Source organism: Somniosus microcephalus, chromosome 29 (genome assembly GCF_052327205.1).
Source record: "Somniosus microcephalus isolate GS21.2 chromosome 29, FLI_Smic_1.0, whole genome shotgun sequence".
NCBI lineage: Eukaryota > Metazoa > Chordata > Chondrichthyes > Squaliformes > Somniosidae > Somniosus > Somniosus microcephalus.
This window is the reverse complement of record NC_141015.1, coordinates 27,647,142-27,665,412: the sequence shown is the minus strand read 5'-3', so window position 1 is coordinate 27,665,412 and position 18,271 is coordinate 27,647,142. Positions and strand designations below refer to the sequence as shown.

The window sequence follows — 18,271 nt, the reverse complement described above, 5'->3', positions numbered from 1 at the left end:
TGACTGGCTTAAGAGAACTAACTATTGCATAGAATTGTTCTCTTCCCCTCCTGTTCTTTCCCCACTCCCCAGTCCGTCCTGTGTTTTCTGTGCTTAAAAATAGGATAATAGATTTTTAATTCCGAATGTTGGAATGTTCAACTTTCTTGTATGGATGGAACTTTATTTTTCATTTGAGTAATAGATAATTCGCACCCTAGTCAAATGTATTTGCTTGAATAATATAGCTGGGTTAATAGACCAAAAGGTGAGTTGGGATGCCTGTACTGAGGTACATTTTTTTGCATTTAAAAATCCTTGGTCAAATTCTAAACTGTTAAAATAAATAAAGACTGCTACTCTGGCACCCTGATATTAAAGGAAAGGTTGGGGAGCCTGGTAACAGGCAACTAACGCGGCAAGGCTGGGGACGTGGAGATCTTACTGACGAGGCCTTGTTAAATAATTTTGGGCTGACAGCCAGCCACATTGACTTCCTCGCCGTCGGGTGGGAGCGATAAGTTGTGGCAGGAGGGCGCAGCCGGGGATCGATGGGTACAATCCCTGACCGTCAGTAGAGAGGCTGCAAGCCTCATTGGGGCTGGGGCTTATGGGAGGGGTGGAGGGTGAAGTCTGCAAGCTCTGGGCTGCAATTGGGGCTGGGGAAGGGGGGAGGCTGGGGGAGGCCGAAGGCTTCCATGCGAGTTCTGGGGGAAACACTCCTGCTCCTCCTGGCCCACAATGAGTGCGAAAAGGAGCAAATCTTGAACCTCTGATCTGTTGCTGGGAATCCCACAGCACGGGCCTCCCCCGATGCGCGGTTTAAGTCACGGTGCTGATGATGTCATCGGGCCGTGACTTCTGAAAATGTTGCCCCCGCCTGCAGGAGTCCTATCAATGGCCTGATTTAGGTTCATGAAAATTTAAATGGATGGGAATGGTGTCTGGTTGCTAGATTGCTAGATCCTGATATTTTAACCCCTGACTCTCTTGCCCAGGGTGTTGGGGAAGGTTGGGGGGGGGGGGGGGGTGGCGGTGCTGTTAAAATTGATGTCAATGTGTCTAGGTAAATCTGTTGAAAGTTCTCTCTTATTCACTGTTAGGTTCTACTAACTCTAGAATTAATTTTCTTCAACTTATGAAAGCTTCTTTATCCTTCGCTTGACAACGATAATCTTTCATTTCATCTTTGTTTCATTAAAGCTTTACCCTCCCATATGTTAGCTTGAATTTCTTTTTTTTGTTATAGCATTGATTAGCAATTCCTGCATTTCTGTTGACCTTTTGAGTTTGTACTTTCTAACCTGTATCTTTATCTTTGCTTTCCATTCCCGTAAGGATATAACTTGTGATGATTCCTGGCATGACCTTCATTGTTCCATCATTCTATTGCATTCCAGCATCCAAGCTTGTATATGTTTTTGCGTTCAGCCCCCGCTGTTGTGCATGCTACCACTGATTCTGCTTCAGATCATTGAATAATGTAATTATCGTTTTCGTCTTTGTCCTGCTGTTTAGTTATGCAAAAGGTCAAAAGATGAGTCAGTGAATGTGCAGGAACGTTTTTCAGCTTTTTCTATGGAAAAATGCCATCCTTCTTTGTCCTTTTCCCTCGAGCATGATTCATCTGCTTCCATTAGTTGACAGTAAGTTAAGCCACAAGCTAAAAATAGCCATCTGTTCTTCCCTTCCTGATTTTCCCAGATGCATTTTTGCTTTCCTTCCCTACAGAACAAGAAGATACCCAATTACTAAAATAACTCCGTTCATATCCTCTCTTTCCTTCTTCTGTCTCTCCTACTAACTCTCACTGTCTTTCCATCCTCCCCTCTGCACTCGCTACCATTAAAGCCTGATGTGACTGAGGCAAGTGAAGCAATTGAGGCTGATGTAGATGTGTATGATGATGATGACGATGATGTTGAGTTGACTCTTCCCTCTGACAATGAAGATGAGTACGAGCCTGAGCTACTTTTAATGCCTACAAATCAGCCAGTTAACCAGCCAATTCTGGCTGCTGCTCAGTCTTTGCATCGAGAAGCAAGAAAATGGTCTAGTAAGGTACTCCTCAGTTTTTCCCACTGGCAATTGGTTCGTGTGCATCCAGTCATTCGAAACATTGACCCATTTGCATCACTGTAGATTCTTGCTGGGTTTCATGAGCCTGAAGTAAAACGTTTGTCTGTATTCTTGAAGAAATTAGATTGGCTTCACAAGTTCCTCATCAATGTCAGCAGTCAATTAAGAGTTGACTTTGATGCATTTGGAGGCATTTTGCTGTCTGGCAAACCTGAGTGTACCAAGATCTCGATTGTTGACATTGAACATTGCATAGTCTCCATCACCTGTGAAGCCATAGATGACAGTTTCTGAATGACTTCCAGATTGTAAATATATTGTAACTTTTTTCATGAAGTCATTTAATTTGTCTGTGTTGTTTCCCCCAAAGGGCTAATACTAAGATGGCTATAAAAAGTAGAGACTGGGGGTTAGGCAGTAACTGTTAAAGGAAGACTGTCTGCAGAAAATATTCAAAATTGTTTTAAAATATGAATTTGGGATGGATTTTCCATGGGTGAAAAATCTAGCACAAGGTGTGTAGCCAAAGAATAGCAAATGTGTCTGTGATTTCTTGGCTTCAGCTGTGCTTGACATTATTACTATTAAGGCATTTTCAAGGTAGAAATATAATTTCTTGGGCCTTAATCAAATTAAGTTCCATTTCATTCCAATAGTCTGACATATTTGGCTTAGATTTTTTTTTTAATATCCATTTTTAAGTGAAACAGTCATTAAGCTAAGATTATGTCTTAATTGATCTTCGCTACAATTGCAATTATATGATAACGATTGAAATTCAGTTATACTTGAGTCATGATGAATGCTTATCTGTGGCCCAGAAGTTGTTGCCTTGCATTAACAAGAATTATAAAAGGACGTTTACTTTCCTGCTTTACGACTGAAACCATCTAACCAGGATAATTGCACTCGTCCTCGATTATTACTTTACCTAATAGTCTAAAGACATTGAGAAAATTGGCATTCTGTCAGATGCAATAACTTTTGATAATGCCAACAGAAAATGTGTAATGTAATGACTTAAATATTCTGAAATTGATGGAACATTTCTGTTTTCGAAATTCTGATCAGTGAAATCTGCTGACCTGTCCATTAACGAAGACAGTTTCAGGAATTAGAATGGGGGACTTCTGCAGTAGCATTTCTTTGGAAACTGGAGGTTGTGTTTTCATACTGGATTGCTTTCTGAATAATTTGCGACCCAACCGGTTCAAAGGGAAGAACATTCTTCAGAGGGATATTTAATCTCCAGTACCTTGGCCTCCCTCCAGTACCTTGGCCTCCCCCCAATACTAAAGGAAGAAAAAGCATGTCAGTACTTTCACCATGATTGGAGAGATTCTCCGTTGTCCAGAGAAAACCGAAGGCCAGTGGAAATCACCTTTGGTCACCCAGCTGGGGGAGAACCACTTGGAACTGCTTTGCGTCCATTTTCAGTTGGGTGACGATTCGGATCGTCCTCAGTCATGGATTAAGTTGTGATCACCTCCCGGGCCATTGGCAGCTTGCCAGAGACTGACATAAAAGATATGCAGCAGAATGGTTGGGTCTTTGGCCAAAACACTTAATGTAGTGTCTCTCTGTAGGGTTTCTTTGTTTTGTATACTATACCATCTTTCAGAGTGTCATTACTTAAGTCTATGCAATAATTTCAGTACGTCAAAGGCAAAAAAATATAAAATTCATTAATTTAATACAGAAAAACTACTGCAGGTTTATTTGAGAATTTCTGAAAGTCGACCTCTTAAAAATAGAGTAATACAAGACAAGTATTACTTAAATTTAAGAGCCTTGGGACATTTCACTACGTTAAAGGCATTATATAAATGCAAGTGGTTGTTGTAAATTCAGTTACAAACTTTTTGATTTTTCAAATGATTATGTAGCATAAACATGAATCTTCTGCAACTGTGCAGCACTTTTATTCTAAAATGTTATCCTTAAAAATATATAACAGACATTCTTCCTTTCTAGATTACAGCCTTACTAACAAGAACATTGTTTGTGCCATTGAATGAAGTTTTGTTTCTTTCTAGATTTAGTCTGGACTAACAGCACTTACCTGATTGTATTGCAGCTAAATGATTTTGATCAACTATTGTAGATACAATAGCATACCTTATTGCTTTTACTAACATTTCATCTATGTGTTGCAGTTCTTGGGTATGCATGATTAAATGCCTGATCTTGTTTTTAATCACACTATTACATTTTAAAGCAAATAGTTTGCAGTGTGTTAATTTATAGTGTTAGAATTTTTTTAAACTTTGAATATCAGTTTAGTTTTTAGTGGTAGCATTTGTTGGCCAATTAAAACATAATCAACATCAATAAACTTGGGAATTGAAGGATTCAAAGAAAAACTGAAGTCTGAACTGATCACTATATTTCCTGAGGCTGTTGCAGGGCAGCTGTCAATCCAGTCCTACATTGCCAATAGTATTTACTTAAATAGAAGATTGTTAAAGCTCATTTAGTTCCAGTGACTGTATGTTACTATTCCTTCTAGAGCATAGGAACTTACTTGAGTTTTTCAACATTTATTTCAATGAGTTTGCAATCATTGGTTTTCTTGAAACGCCTCACTTTTTCCAATGCTCGGCCCTTGACGATACTGTTGTTGGTGGAAAGCTTATCTTGTGATCAATTAGTTTGATGAGAAGAAGCAGTTAACTGGGTTATTCTGCAAAAACAATTTTGCAATTAATATTTTGAAAATGATGACAGAACGGGTAAAGTTTATTCACTAACACCGTGCCTATGCGGGAAATACTAATCTGACCCCAGTATATAGCCAATGATCATGATTTGGAGGAACTTTTTTTTTTTAACTTGCTAATTCAAGTAGCAGGATTTTTTATAAAGCAGAGTGTAGTTCAGACAGAGAATGCTTTATGGAAACAGCAGCGGAAGCATAATAGCTTTTAAAAGGCAAGTGGATAAATATTTTACGAAGAAAAATTTAGAAAAAGGCTACGAGGAAAGGTTGAGGGAATACAACTAAGTGGAGAGCACTTTGAGAGCCAGCGCACGTGACCCCTTTCTGGAACATTTAATGATTCTGAGTGCCATCAGAAATGACTTATATTCAATTAAACATGGAGTTTTCACATTTGACCTGGTGACTGGGATTTTTAAATTTTTTATTTTGTCTTCGAGAAATTTAATTCTGGAGCTCTTAACTTCAATGAATTAATGGAACATAAGAAATAGGAGCAGGAGTAGGCCATTCAGCCCTTCGAGCCTGCTCCGCCATTCAGTGAGATCATGGCTGATCTTCTGCCTCAACTCCATTCACCGGCCCTATCGCCATATCCCTTGATGCCCTTACTAGTCAGAAATCTATCGACTTCTGTTTTGAATATACCCAATGACTGATCCTCCACAGCCCTCTGGGGTAGAGAATTCCAAAGATTCACCACCCTCTGTGTGAAGAAATTCCTTTTCCTGTCAGTCCTGAATGGCCTACCCTTTATCCTGAGGCTGTGGCCCCTGGTCCTAGACTCCCCAGCCAAGGGAAACATTCTCCCAGCATCCACCCTATCAAGTCCTGTAATAATTTTGTATGCTTCAATGAGATCCCCTCTCATTCTTCTAAATTCAAGAGAATACAGGCTTAGTTTACTCAATCTCTTCTCATACGACAGTCCCGCCATCCCAGGAATCAATCTCGTGAACCTTCGTGCACTCCCTCTATGGCAAGTATATCCTTCCTTCGGTAAGGAGATCAAAATTGTGTACACTACTCCAGGTGTGTTCTCGCCAAAGCCCTATATAATTGGAGTAAGACTTCTTTACTCCTGTACTCAAATCCTCTTGTAATGAAGGCCAGCATACCATTTGCCTTCCTAATGGCTTGCTGCACATTCACTTTCAGTGACTCATGTACAAGGACACCCAGGTCCCTTTGAGCATCTGCATTCCCCAATCTTTCACCATTTTGGAAATACTCTGCCTTTCTGTTTTTTCTACCAAAGTGGATAACTTCACATTTATACACATTATATTCCAAAGCTAACAAATTTGGTGGGTTGAAAGTAAGCTTTATCATTTTTTTGAGGATTGTAGGATTTTTGTAACCCTGTTACATTTAACTTCTAAAGTTGCCTCCGAACTGGCAATTATTTTGTTAAATACTGCAGTTTCAAAAATTGAAATGATTGATTCCGAATACAGTGAGAAGATGGCCTTTATTTTATTGGATATGTTCAGTACCCCTTTGACCTGTTCTGATCTGAACCATTGTGTCCTGAAAGTGTTCAATCCCTGAAACACACTATTTTTACAGTATATATTTTAAGTTTTCCTGATGACTTGGTGAACTTATCTACTGAGTAGCTGAGCCATGCAGCTTTGATTTACTGTCTGTGCTGATTTAAATGATCAGTCGGGGAGCTACATTTTGTCTCTGCTCCACTGGATTAGAAACCATAAAATAGTCTAGGGTTTCAGCATCCAGTGGCACTTATGTGGGTGAAATAAAAACAGAAAATGCTGGGAATACTCAGCAGGTCAGGCAGCATCTGTGGAGAGAGAGAAACAGAGTTAACGTTTCAGGTCGAGGACCCTTTGTCAGAACTGGAAAAAGCTGGAGATCGAACAGGGTTTTTAAGCAAGTGCAGGGGCAGGGAAAGGGGGGAGGGGAGGAAAGAACAAAAGGGAAGGTCTGTGATAGGATGGAAGGCAGGAGAGATTAAGAGAATGGTGCAAGGCAAAAGGAGATGGTAATGGGACAAGTTAAGAAATAAAAGATGGCTCTAGATGAAGTGTAAATGGCAGAATGAAAGACGGCTGCCATGTGGGAGAGAGAAATAAAATAAATAAATAAAATAAATGGGGGAAAAAAAATAGGGGCCGAGGTTATGGTCTGAAATTGTTGAACTCTGAGTCCAGAAAGCTGTAAAGTGCCTAATCGAAAGATGAGGTGCTGTTCCTCGAGCTTACGTTGAGCTTCATTGGAACAGTGTAAGAGGCCGAGGATGGTGAGGTGGGAGTGGAGCGGAGAATTCAAGTGCCAGGTGACCGGAAGCTCGGGGTCACCCTTACGGACTGAACGGAGGTGTTCCGCAAAGCGGCCACCCAATCTGCGTTTGGTCTCCCCAATGTAGAGGAGACTGCATCGTGAGCAGCAAATACAGTATACTAAATTGCAAGAAGTACAAGTAAATCGCTGTTTCACCCGGAAGGAGTGTTTGGGGCCCTGGACAGTGGGAAGGGTGGAGGTAAAAGGGCATGTGTTGCATCTCCTGTGCTTGAAGGGGAAGGGGTGTTGGGGGTGATAGAGGAGTGGACCAGGGTGTCGTGGAGGGAGCGGTCCCTTCGGAATGCTGAAAGGGGAGGTGAGTGGAAGATGTGTTTGGTGGTGGGATCACGCTGGAGGTGGCGGAAATGGCGGAGGATGATCCGTTGAATGTGGATTGTACTTACTGAATGTGTAGGAAGGGGGAGCAAAAGATCTTCTCCTGGCTCCACAGCACTACTGTGGGCTGCTGCCAGTCTGCACTCTCCTGCATCCTGTCCACTTCCCCCCCACCCCCCCCCCCTCCCTATACCTACCTGAGAGCCCCTGCCAGCATTGCAGTTGGTCCAAATATTGAGTTCCAAACAAGCGAGCTGTATAGCAACGCTCCATCCAAGTTCAGATTTTGCCGGTTAAATGCTGAATTTGGCATGCACCATCCCAGACCGGCAGATGGAGTGATCACTCTGTTAACTAGCCATTTGTTTTGGGCGCAAGTCCAATTTCTAGCCCGTTGAATGTTTGCCGGGATAAGATCTGATCATCCTGAGATTCTTTGCGAATTGATGTGCAGTCCTCAACAGTGAGCCTTGGAGGCTGTGTGACCCGAGGGCCCCCGAGAATTGCGGACGACTGATTTGGCCTTGTCTAATGTTCATATTACATCAACTTCCTGCAGGGTTCAACGGATAATGTTCAGAAGTGGAAACGTGGCTTTTTTTTCCTCTTCCTCGAATCTGGGTGATCGAGGCTAACTAACACATCAGCCCTGTCCTTCCCAAGATTAGCTGAGCACAGACTTGGAATCAAATCAGCAATCTTGCTGGTCTTTATGGCTCAGCTATTCGCTGGATAAACTGGTTGAGCCATCAGGATAGATGCAGTGCAGTAAAGAGTGGAATTTCTTAATACTTTTAGCTTTCAGATGTGTAGTAAAAAGTGCTTTTATTTCTCATTATACACCAAGTTAAAATTCACACAATTTGTGGAATTTACCAGGGCTGCAGCAAAGTATTCAAAGTATTTCTACTATTTTTGTAACTACTGAATTTATACAAGTTGAGCTGTTATTGTGCTTCACAGTGGAATACTTTTATAGTTACTTCACAAAAGTTCAGATAAAGCTGGAAAGTGCTTTTGTTTGAAGCTGTTTTTAACCATCAGTAAGCGACTATGTATTGTACTTGAAATTGCACGATTTGTCACTTTTGAAAGCTTGGGCTGTAGTAAGATTTTTTAGTCTTTTCACTAAGAACACTGCAGGCACAATTTTAAAAACTTGGACTTAAAATGCTATTTAATGGGGTAAAGCTAGTTTTGAAAAATCTAAAATCTGATAAAATGCATTATTTGCAGAAATTGAGATGGAATTTTAACATTTTTTAAACCAATATGCAGTGTAGAATCCTGGGCTGACTGAGGTAGCTGCAGACTAATCAATTAAGCAAATTATGTAAAATGCAGGGTCTATTGGGACAGCAACCTGGACTGAGACCGTGAATCACAGAATCACAGAAACCCCACAGTGCAGATAGAGGCCATTTCGGCCCATCGAGCCTGCACTGACACATATCCCACCCTATCCCCGTAACCCCACGTATTTAATCCCCCTAACACTAAGGGTCAATTTATCATAGCCAATCAACCTAACCCGCACATCTTTGGACTGTGGGAGGAAACCGGAGCACCCGGAGGAAACCCACGCAAACATGGGGAGAATGTGCAAACTCCACACAGACAGTCACCCGAGGCCAGATTCGAACCCGGGTCCCTGGCGCTGTGAGGCAACAGTGCTAACCACTATGCCACCGTGTACTTGCATTTAAAAGAAATGATATAACCAAATTGAGTTTTGATATGGCAAAATGTTTAATCTTGGATGTTGATTAATTAATCAGGGTAATGACATCATTGGTGCTGCCAAGAGGATGGCCTTATTGATGGCAGAAATGTCTCGACTGGTGCGTGGTGGCAGTGGAAACAAACGTGCCCTTATTCACTGTGCTAAGGACATAGCTAAGGCATCCGATGAAGTGACGCGACTGGCAAAGGAAGTTGCCAAACAGTGTACTGATAAGCGAATCAGAACTAACCTTCTACAGGTATGGCAAATAAACTGAAGCACTGAACAGTGAACAGAACTGTTGGGATAATAATAATTCAGTCTGTAGGTGGGACTTTATTTAAGAAGTGCCTTTACACACATTCAAGTTAGACAACTCTTATTGGAAGAATGCGATAAATGCTCAAATCCTAGGCATAAGTGAAACCTTCAGAAAGAAAAGAATTATGTATAGAATCTTCCTCATTTTCTATTGTGTAAAGTTGGGATGCGTAATAAGTACAACCTTGATGGTGTCACCCAGGTCCCAAGAACACACAGGAAAGAAATTTGAGTGCAATTAGTGGTTTTCTATATTTTCTCTGCTGCTTATGTGCTCACTTTCTTCTCTCAATCACAGGTGTGTGAACGTATCCCAACTATCAGCACGCAACTTAAAATTCTCTCCACTGTCAAAGCTACAATGTTGGGCCGCACTAACATTAGTGAGGAGGAGTCTGAGCAGGTGAGTCTTTATAATCTTCAAATTTGTGAAACCATGGCCTTGTTTAAACTGACTGTAGCTCGTTTATTTTAAAATCACATGTGGGAAAGATAATTGTTTTGCCTTATATAATTGTGGCTTTGAACCCAAGCACTGGTTAATACTTGAGTCTCTTAAATAAGCCGAGAGAATTTTTGTCAGATCTTTCTTGACTTCCTAAGCGGTGCACGCCTTAAATAAAACAAGCACCATAAAAGAGCAAAAAGTGTGTTGCTTGGAGCAGGGAACAAATAACATGAATCCATAAGAACATAAGAAATAGGAGCAGGAGTAGGCCAATTGGCCCCTCGAGCCTGCTCCGCCATTCAATAAGATCATGGCTGATCTGATCCTAACCGCCAATATACTATCACAGAACCATCTCCTGAATCTAACAGAATTAGACACACGAAATAGGAGCAGGATCAGGCTACACGGCCCCTGGGCCCGCTCTGCTACCCACAGGGCCATGTCCGATCCGAACCTAGACTCATGTCCAAATTCCTGCCCGCTCCCCGTAACCCTTAATTCCCTTTACTTCGAGGAAACTGTCTATTTCTGTTTTAAATTTATGTAATGATGTAGCTTCTGCAGCTTTTTGGGGCAGCATATTCCATGGACCTACCACCCTCTGAATGAAGTAGTTCCTCCTCATCTCAGTTTTGAAAGAGCAGCCCCTTATTCTAAGACTATGCCCCCTAGTTCTAGTTTCACCCATCATCGGGAACATCCTTCCCGCATCCACCCGATCCAACCCCTTCACAATCTTATATGTTTCAATAAGATCGCCTCTCATTCTTCTGAACTCCAATGAGTAGAGTCCCAATCTACTCAACCTCTCCTCATATGTCCATCCCCTCATCCCCGGGATTAACCGAGTGAACCTTCTTTGTACTGACTCGAGAGCAAGTATGTCCTTTCTTAAGTATGGACACCAAAACTGTACGCAGTATTCCAGGTGCGGTCTCACCAATACCTTGTACAACTGAAGCAATACCTCCCTATTTTTATATTCTATCCCCCTAGCAATGAAAGCCAACATTCCATTGGCCTTCTTAATCACTTGCTGCACCTGCATACTAACTTTTTGAGTTTCGTGCACCAGGACCCCCAGATCCCTTTGTACTTCACTACTTTCCAGTTTCTTGCCATTAAGATAATAACTTGCTCTACGATTTTTCCTGCCAAAGTGCATAACCTCACACTTTCCAGTATTGTATTCCATCTGCCAAATCTCTGCCCACTTACTTAGCCTGTCTATGTCCCCTTGCAGGTTTTTTATGTCCTCCTCACTCACTACTTTCCCTCCCATCTTAGTATCATCTGCAAACTTTGATATGTTACACTCGGTCCCCTCCTCCAAATCGTTAATATAGATTGTAAAGAGTTGGGGACCCAGCACTGACCCCTGCGGAACACCACTAGTTACTGATTGCCAGTCTGAGAATGAACCATTTATCCCAACTCTCTGCTTTCTGTTAGATAGCCAATCCTCTATCCATGCCAGAATATTACCCCCAATCCTGTGATTTTTTATCTTAAGCAATAATCTTTTGTGTGGCACCTTGTCAAATGCCTTTTGGAAGTCTAAATACACTACGTCCACTGGTTCCCCTTTATCCACCCTATATGTTACTTCCTCAAAGAACTCCAGCAAATTTGTCAAACATGACTTCCCCTTCATAAAACCATGCTGACTTTGTCCTATTAAATTATGATTATCCAAATGTCCTGTTACTGTCTCCTTAATAATGGACTCCAAAATGTTACCTACCACAGATGTTAGGCTAACCGGTCTATAGTTTCCAGCCTTCTGTCTACTGCCCTTTTTAAATAAGGGTGTTACATTAGCAGTTTTCCAGTCTGTCGGGACCTTTGCTGAGTCCAGGGAGTTTTGGAAAATTACTACCAATGCATCCACAATCCCTACCGCCACTTCCCTCAAGACCCTAGGATGTAAGCCATCAGGTCCAGGTGATTTATCCGCCTTGAGTCCCATTATTTTACCGAGTACCACTTCCTTAGTGATTTTGATCGTGTTTAGCTCTCCCCCCCCCCCCCCCCCCCCCCCATAGCCCCCTGTTTGTCCAGTGTTGGGATATTCTTAGTGTCCTCTACTGTAAAGACTGATACAAAATATTCATTCAGTGTTTTTGCCATCTCCATATTTCCCACCATTAATTTCCCGGTCTCATCCTCTAAGGGACCAACATTTACTTTAGCCACCCTTTTTCTTTTTATATAACTATAAAAACTCTTACTATCTGTTTTTTTATATTTTTTGCTAATTTATTTTCATAATCTATCTTCCCTTTCTTAATCAATCTTTTTGTTATTTTTTGCTGTCTTTTAAAGTTTTCCCAATCCTCTATCCTCCCACTAGATTTGGCTACCTTTTATATGCCCTTGTTTTTAGTCGAATACTACCCTTAATTTCTTTACTTAGCCACGGATGGCTGTCTTCTTTTACACCCTTTTCTTCTCGGTGGAATATATATTTTTTGGAAGTTGTAAAATAACTCCTTAAATGTACACCACTGATCATGTATCGTCTTACCCTTTAATCTATTTTCCCAATCCACTCTACTCAATTCCGCTCTCATACCTTCATAGTCTCCTTTATTCAAGCTTAGCATGCTTGTTTGAGATCCAACCTTCTCACCCTCTAATTGAATATGGAATTCAACCATGTTATGGTCACTCATTCCAAGGGGATCCTTTACTAGGACATTTTTAATTAATCCTGTCTCATTACACAGGACCAGATCTAAGGTTGCTTGCCCCCTGGTCGGTTCAGTTGCATACTGCTCAAGAAACCCATCCCTAATACACTCAATGAACTCATCCTCAAGGCAGCCCTGCCCAATTTGATTTGTCCAATTAATATGATAGTTAAAATCCCCCATAATTATAGATGTTCCCTTATTACAAGCCTCAACTATTTCCTGATTGATACTCCGTCCAACAGAGTTGCAACTGTTCGGAGGCCTATAGACTACGCCCACTAGTGTTTTTTTCCCCTTATTATTCCTTATCTCCACCCAAACTGTTTCATTATCCTGATCTTTTGACCCAATACCATTTCTCTGTATTACAGTGATTCCTTCCTTTATTAACATAGCCACCCCACCTCCCCTTCCTTCCTGCTTGTCCTTCCTGATCGTTAAATAACCTGGTATGTTTAATTCCCAGGCATTGTCACCCTGCAGCCATGTTTCTGTAATGGCCACAAGATCATACCCATATGTAGTTATTTGTGCCATTAACTCGTCTATTTTGTTACGAATGCTACGTGCATTCAGATAGAGAACTTTCAAATATGTTTTGTGACACTTAGTTCCTGTTGCTGTTGCTTGTAGGCATCTGTCTCGCTTGTAGGCATCTGTTTCGCTCAATTCATCATACCCTGTCATCATTTTGATCGAACATCACTGTGCTTTCATTGCTTTTCCCTTACTAAAGTAGGGTCCAATTGTCCTAATTCATTCCTATCCATAAACATAAGAACATAAGAAATAGGAGCAGGCCAATCGGCCCCTCGAGCCTGCTCTGCCATTCAATAAGATCATGGCTGATCTGATCCTAACCGCCAATCTACTATCACTGAACCATCTCCTGAATCTAACAGAATTAGACACATGAAATAGGAGCAGGATCAGGCTACCTGGGCCCGCTCCGCTACCCACAGGGCCATGACCGATCCGAACCTAGACTCATGTCCAAATCCCTGCCCGTTCCCCATAACCCTTTACTTCTAGGAAACTGTCTATCTCTGTTTTAAATTTATATAATGATGTAGCTTCTACAGCTTTTTGGGGCAGCATATTCCATGGACCTACCACCCTCTGAGTGAAGTAGTTCCTCCTCCTCTCAGTTTTGAAAGCAATTTAATTAGATCCTTTAAGTCTTTTTTTAAACGTTAGACTTGAGTTTTGAGTTATTAATGGTGTGACATAGTTGCAAGTAAAAGTAAGTGTTTTGTTATACATGTGCATAGTAATTTTAATGACTTACCATATTAAACTTGCATTTGATTAAAATGATCAGACTTTATCCATTCTTTCACTGATGGGTTGGGATTTTTAAAAGCATTAAATAATACTCAAGCTGACAGGTATTAAATCAATTGAGTTTCCCCTTGATAGATTTAACAGCAAGCATATTTATAATAGAATTAACCTGCATGCAATTTTCAGGAGCAAGTGCTTTATAATTTTTCTAAATCTTGTTGCAAACTTTGTTTTTATTGAATGTCTTTTATGACTATTTAACTTTTCCTCTGTCAGGCTACAGAAATGTTGGTTCACAATGCTCAGAACCTGATGCAATCCGTTAAGGAAACTGTACGAGAAGCAGAGGCTGCTTCCATTAAGATCAGAACAGATGCAGGATTCACCCTCCGTTGGGTTCGGAAGACTCCATGGTATCAGTAAACCAACAAGTTTACCTGGTCCTATCCGTTTTGCTAACAGTAATGGAAAAAATTCCCCTTGGATGAACAAAATGTTCTACATCTGGAGCACTGGGAGTGTAAAATGAATCCGAATGGCAGTGCTATTTTTTTGTTAACAATTTTTCTAATCCACAGCATTCACTACTAACACACAATCTTTGCTGAAAATTAACACTTAAGTTAGTATATTCATCTTGTGTGTACGATACTTCTATTAGAATTATGAAAACGTTTAGCTCAATATGGAAAAATTGTTTTTTTACACTTCTGCTTCACAGCTTTTCTAAAATCACAAATTAAGAACTGTGTGTTTCTTCAATATCTTATCAATTTATCCCTACTGGGCAGAGTGAATCATATTTTTCATCTGACATACAATTGACATAGAGAAGCTCTTGCTTGTCTTCTATATCCTGCCGTTCACAAATATAAAGAATGGCTGTAAGCCTTCTATGACGGCCAAAATGTATGGATGTGACCTATACACTAGTATAATTTAATACCGAATGTGATGTTTTTTTCAAATGCTGATATGTATTTTGGGGGCAACTTGTGTACACTATTTGTCCAGGTGCCATATGTTTGATCTATCTTAACCCTGAAAGTTGTCTTTTTGTTCAACACTATTACACAGACACTTTATGTACTTGCTGTGGGTGGACCTGGATTGTTGGACAGCTGTACTGCGGCAGAGTACGTGCTAAGCTGATAATTAGATTTGTATATGTCCTATTTCTAATTCTTTTGATCCCTGAGATGAATTCAATTACTAAGCCAAAGACTGTGTATGTTAAATTTCTTTGTGGAAAGAATTGGTATTATTTACTGAGACAAATGTGCTACCAATCATGGAACATAGTCTATTGTGTCAAATGTATTTGGTATGATGGCTTCTGAACAGTGGTAATTGAAGAGCAACAACGTGATTGTCAAGTATGAACACAAAATTGATGTGCTCAAATACTAGGCCTTTAAGAGTGGGCATGATGCTACTTGGATACTTAAAACTATTAGAATCTAGGGGTTGATCAGGAATTATTAGCCATTTACTAGATTACATTACTTTATCTGAAATCTACATTATTGTGAGCTCAATTAAATTCTGGACTAAATATATGGTGGTTTATGAAAAGTTTATTGACAATTTAAAGTATCGGCTTTACTGGACGGGTTTAGTCCATCAATGAGAAAATGAAAGAAATTTTCTAGAATTGTATTGTTAACGTGGCTACATTTGGACACAAGAAAATGGTGTATAAAATGCATTTCAGGAGCTAAAACTTAATGTAATTTGGGTCAGTTGGTCTCTGCAAAGAAATGAGAGCAGGTTAGTCCTTGTAAGCCAAGCTGATGGTTAGTAATATTTTTAAGATTATTGAGCCATTTCTTGAACTTAATAAAATATTTTTTAACGTACAAGAAATTGACTTTCATGGTATGGGTATTTTAATCCAAAATATATTCATGTACAATTGCTTCACAATATATTTAATTTTGCATTCATTCCTACTTTCCATAGGGATCTGAAAGAACCAGTGTTTAAAATTTACTGATTATGTGTGTATTCAGTGAAATGTACTGTCCTGTGCTGCTCATATACAATTGTCCAAATGAGTATTATTTCCATACTATGTTGTTAAACTATTGGAATATTCAACTAATTAAAAATCCCCAAAATATATTTCTTCCATATATAGTATAAATGGTTTTCAATAACGGTTCTCAAAAATTCAGCAGTATTTGTTACTTTTTCCAAAAAAATCTTTGCAGACCAGATTTTTAAAAAATATATAAATGTTGGAAACTTGGTGTAGAAAACCATGGAAGATAATTTAAAGAAACATGATATTTAGACTTGTTATCTTGAATATTTATGTGCCTGCATACTTTTATTAAAAGTGATCAGTTACATCCATAATTGACTTTTCATGCACATGTGGAAGTTGTGGCCTTACTTTATCAAACATTACTTCAAAAAACAAAATTGGAAAATGAAAGGGATGAAAAATGAAACTTTCTGCCATGGCTGCAATTCTTAAGGGGTCGATGCTTATTTATCTTGCCACTGTTGGCTCTGAGAGCAGGCTAAACGTACACCATGACTGCAGTTGAATTACAATAATATTTTAATTATTATCCTGAGAGGATCAGTTCTGCAAAATGCAGGGTGTTTAGTTATTTAATACAGGAAACTTTCTGGTATCCGGCACGGATGGGACCGACGTGGTGCCGGTTCAGCAACAATTCCGGATAACTGAACGCTATAGTAAAAGATACGGACCTTAGAGCTCCGTATAAAGCAACAAACCCTGTAGCTTCAGAACAACGTCCACAAGTTGCAAGCGTCTCTGTAGCTTAGCAACAGCTGCAGCCAAACCCTTGCCTTCCTCCATTTGTTGCTGTGCAAGTAATAAAAGTTATAAAAGTTACCTGAAACTGACTCCTGAATTTTGCCGGTTAACTGACATTTCCGGTTATTTAGAGGCCAGTTAATCGAAAGTTTCCTGTAGTTTGGAAATTGCAGCCACAATTAAGTTTCTGTTGCCAGAAGCTACTTGCTCTTCAATATTTCAATCATATGGAGTTGGTTTCATTAGACTATTGAAAGGTCAAAAGAAATCTTGGAACTATTCTGTTCGCCCTGATACTCTCTCCAGCACATCAGTTGGCAATGGTGAAAATCATGTGACTGCATGTCCGCCATTCACATTCAAGAATCAAGGGTATAATGAAATGTACTGTATCTTTAACTAGTAAGCTTGATCTTTTAAGTAGCAGATAGCATTAATGTGTGACATTACTGCAGCTTAAATGTAAATATGGAAACCATTACATTAAGAGGAATTTGAAGCTTAATGGTGAATTCATTACTTTCATTAAATTATACATTTTCTTTTGCTGAAGTATATTTATTCCTGTTTATTTGGCCACTTGGGTTATCGGAGTATTTTGTGATTTCTAGCAATGCCTATGGATTCACCATTTTAGTGTAAAGCCTTCCTATACTTATTTTAAAATATGTGTGATGGCATGTGATTTCCATTGGAAACTGTGGATCCTTAAACATAGTAGATTGAGTTTTGGAACTAGGAATATGTTCCAACTCCCATATCCAGTTTTAGTGGAAGGCATTAAAGTGGAGATAAAAATTGTAATTATGATATGCTCTTGAATGTCTTTTACTATACAATAACTTTTATATATTTTGGTGATGTGGGTGGAACAAGTTTTCCAATTGATGTTTGGTGTTGGGGCTAGATCTGTCATTGGCTTTCAGTATAGATCACTTCATTGTAATTAAGGGAAAGATGCCCCAGTCATCTATATGGCCACTAAGTGATGAGAAATAAGAAATTTTCAGTAACTGGCAGAGAAAATGAGCTATGTGACGAAAGGAATTCACTAAAATTTAGCTCCTCTTAAGATAAATGAATACCCTACTATTGAATCGAAAATCGGCTCGTGTATTTATAAAACCTAGAATACTTATGATCTGTTTGTATGGCAATTCTCTAAAATACAGAACGCCACAAAATGTATGCAAAGAATATGAACAATCCAGAGAAATATATTCATTGGCTATACCAGGATTTATATCTCTTGTCTGAACTAAATTTTAGTTATTAGCTGCATTATCAGTACCTGCATTTTTTAAATAAAATATTTTGTAACATTTTGTTTGTTCATTGTCTACTTTTTTCAGTTAAACATGTTGAATTCATGAGTCCGGCACACAAACATTTAAAGATGTCTTCCTTATGACTTAAATTATGCACATGTTGAATCTTGGAGATGAAGCTGAATTTTTATTTTATTTTGCAGAGCTTTAGCGCACATCTTGTTTCGATTGCTGAACTTCCGAATTGAATCCTTGTGTAAACATGGGCAAAGATGTTAAATGCAGTTTAACCATTTTGAGTCAACTAACTGCTGGTT

General features: G+C 39.6%; 1 protein-coding gene across 3 annotated transcripts in view; it reads left to right on the top strand.

Annotated features, from left to right (window-relative positions):
* Positions 1 to 18,008, top strand: part of LOC147098593 (vinculin) — a 151,878-nt gene extending 133,870 nt beyond the window's left edge. Inside the window, exons 19-22 of one of the 3 annotated variants that reach the window (XM_085970451.1) lie at positions 1,831 to 2,040; positions 9,196 to 9,399; positions 9,760 to 9,864; positions 14,169 to 18,008. In XM_085970451.1, coding sequence (XP_085826577.1) covers positions 1,831 to 2,040; positions 9,196 to 9,399; positions 9,760 to 9,864; positions 14,169 to 14,315 — 666 coding nt within the window. In that variant the 3' untranslated portion in view covers positions 14,316 to 18,008. Of the gene's footprint in view, positions 1 to 1,830; positions 2,041 to 9,195; positions 9,400 to 9,759; positions 9,865 to 14,168 lie in introns of those variants that run through there. The other 2 variants (XM_085970452.1, XM_085970453.1) reach the window with 2 other exon arrangements.
* Positions 18,009 to 18,271: the final 263 nt, after the last annotated feature.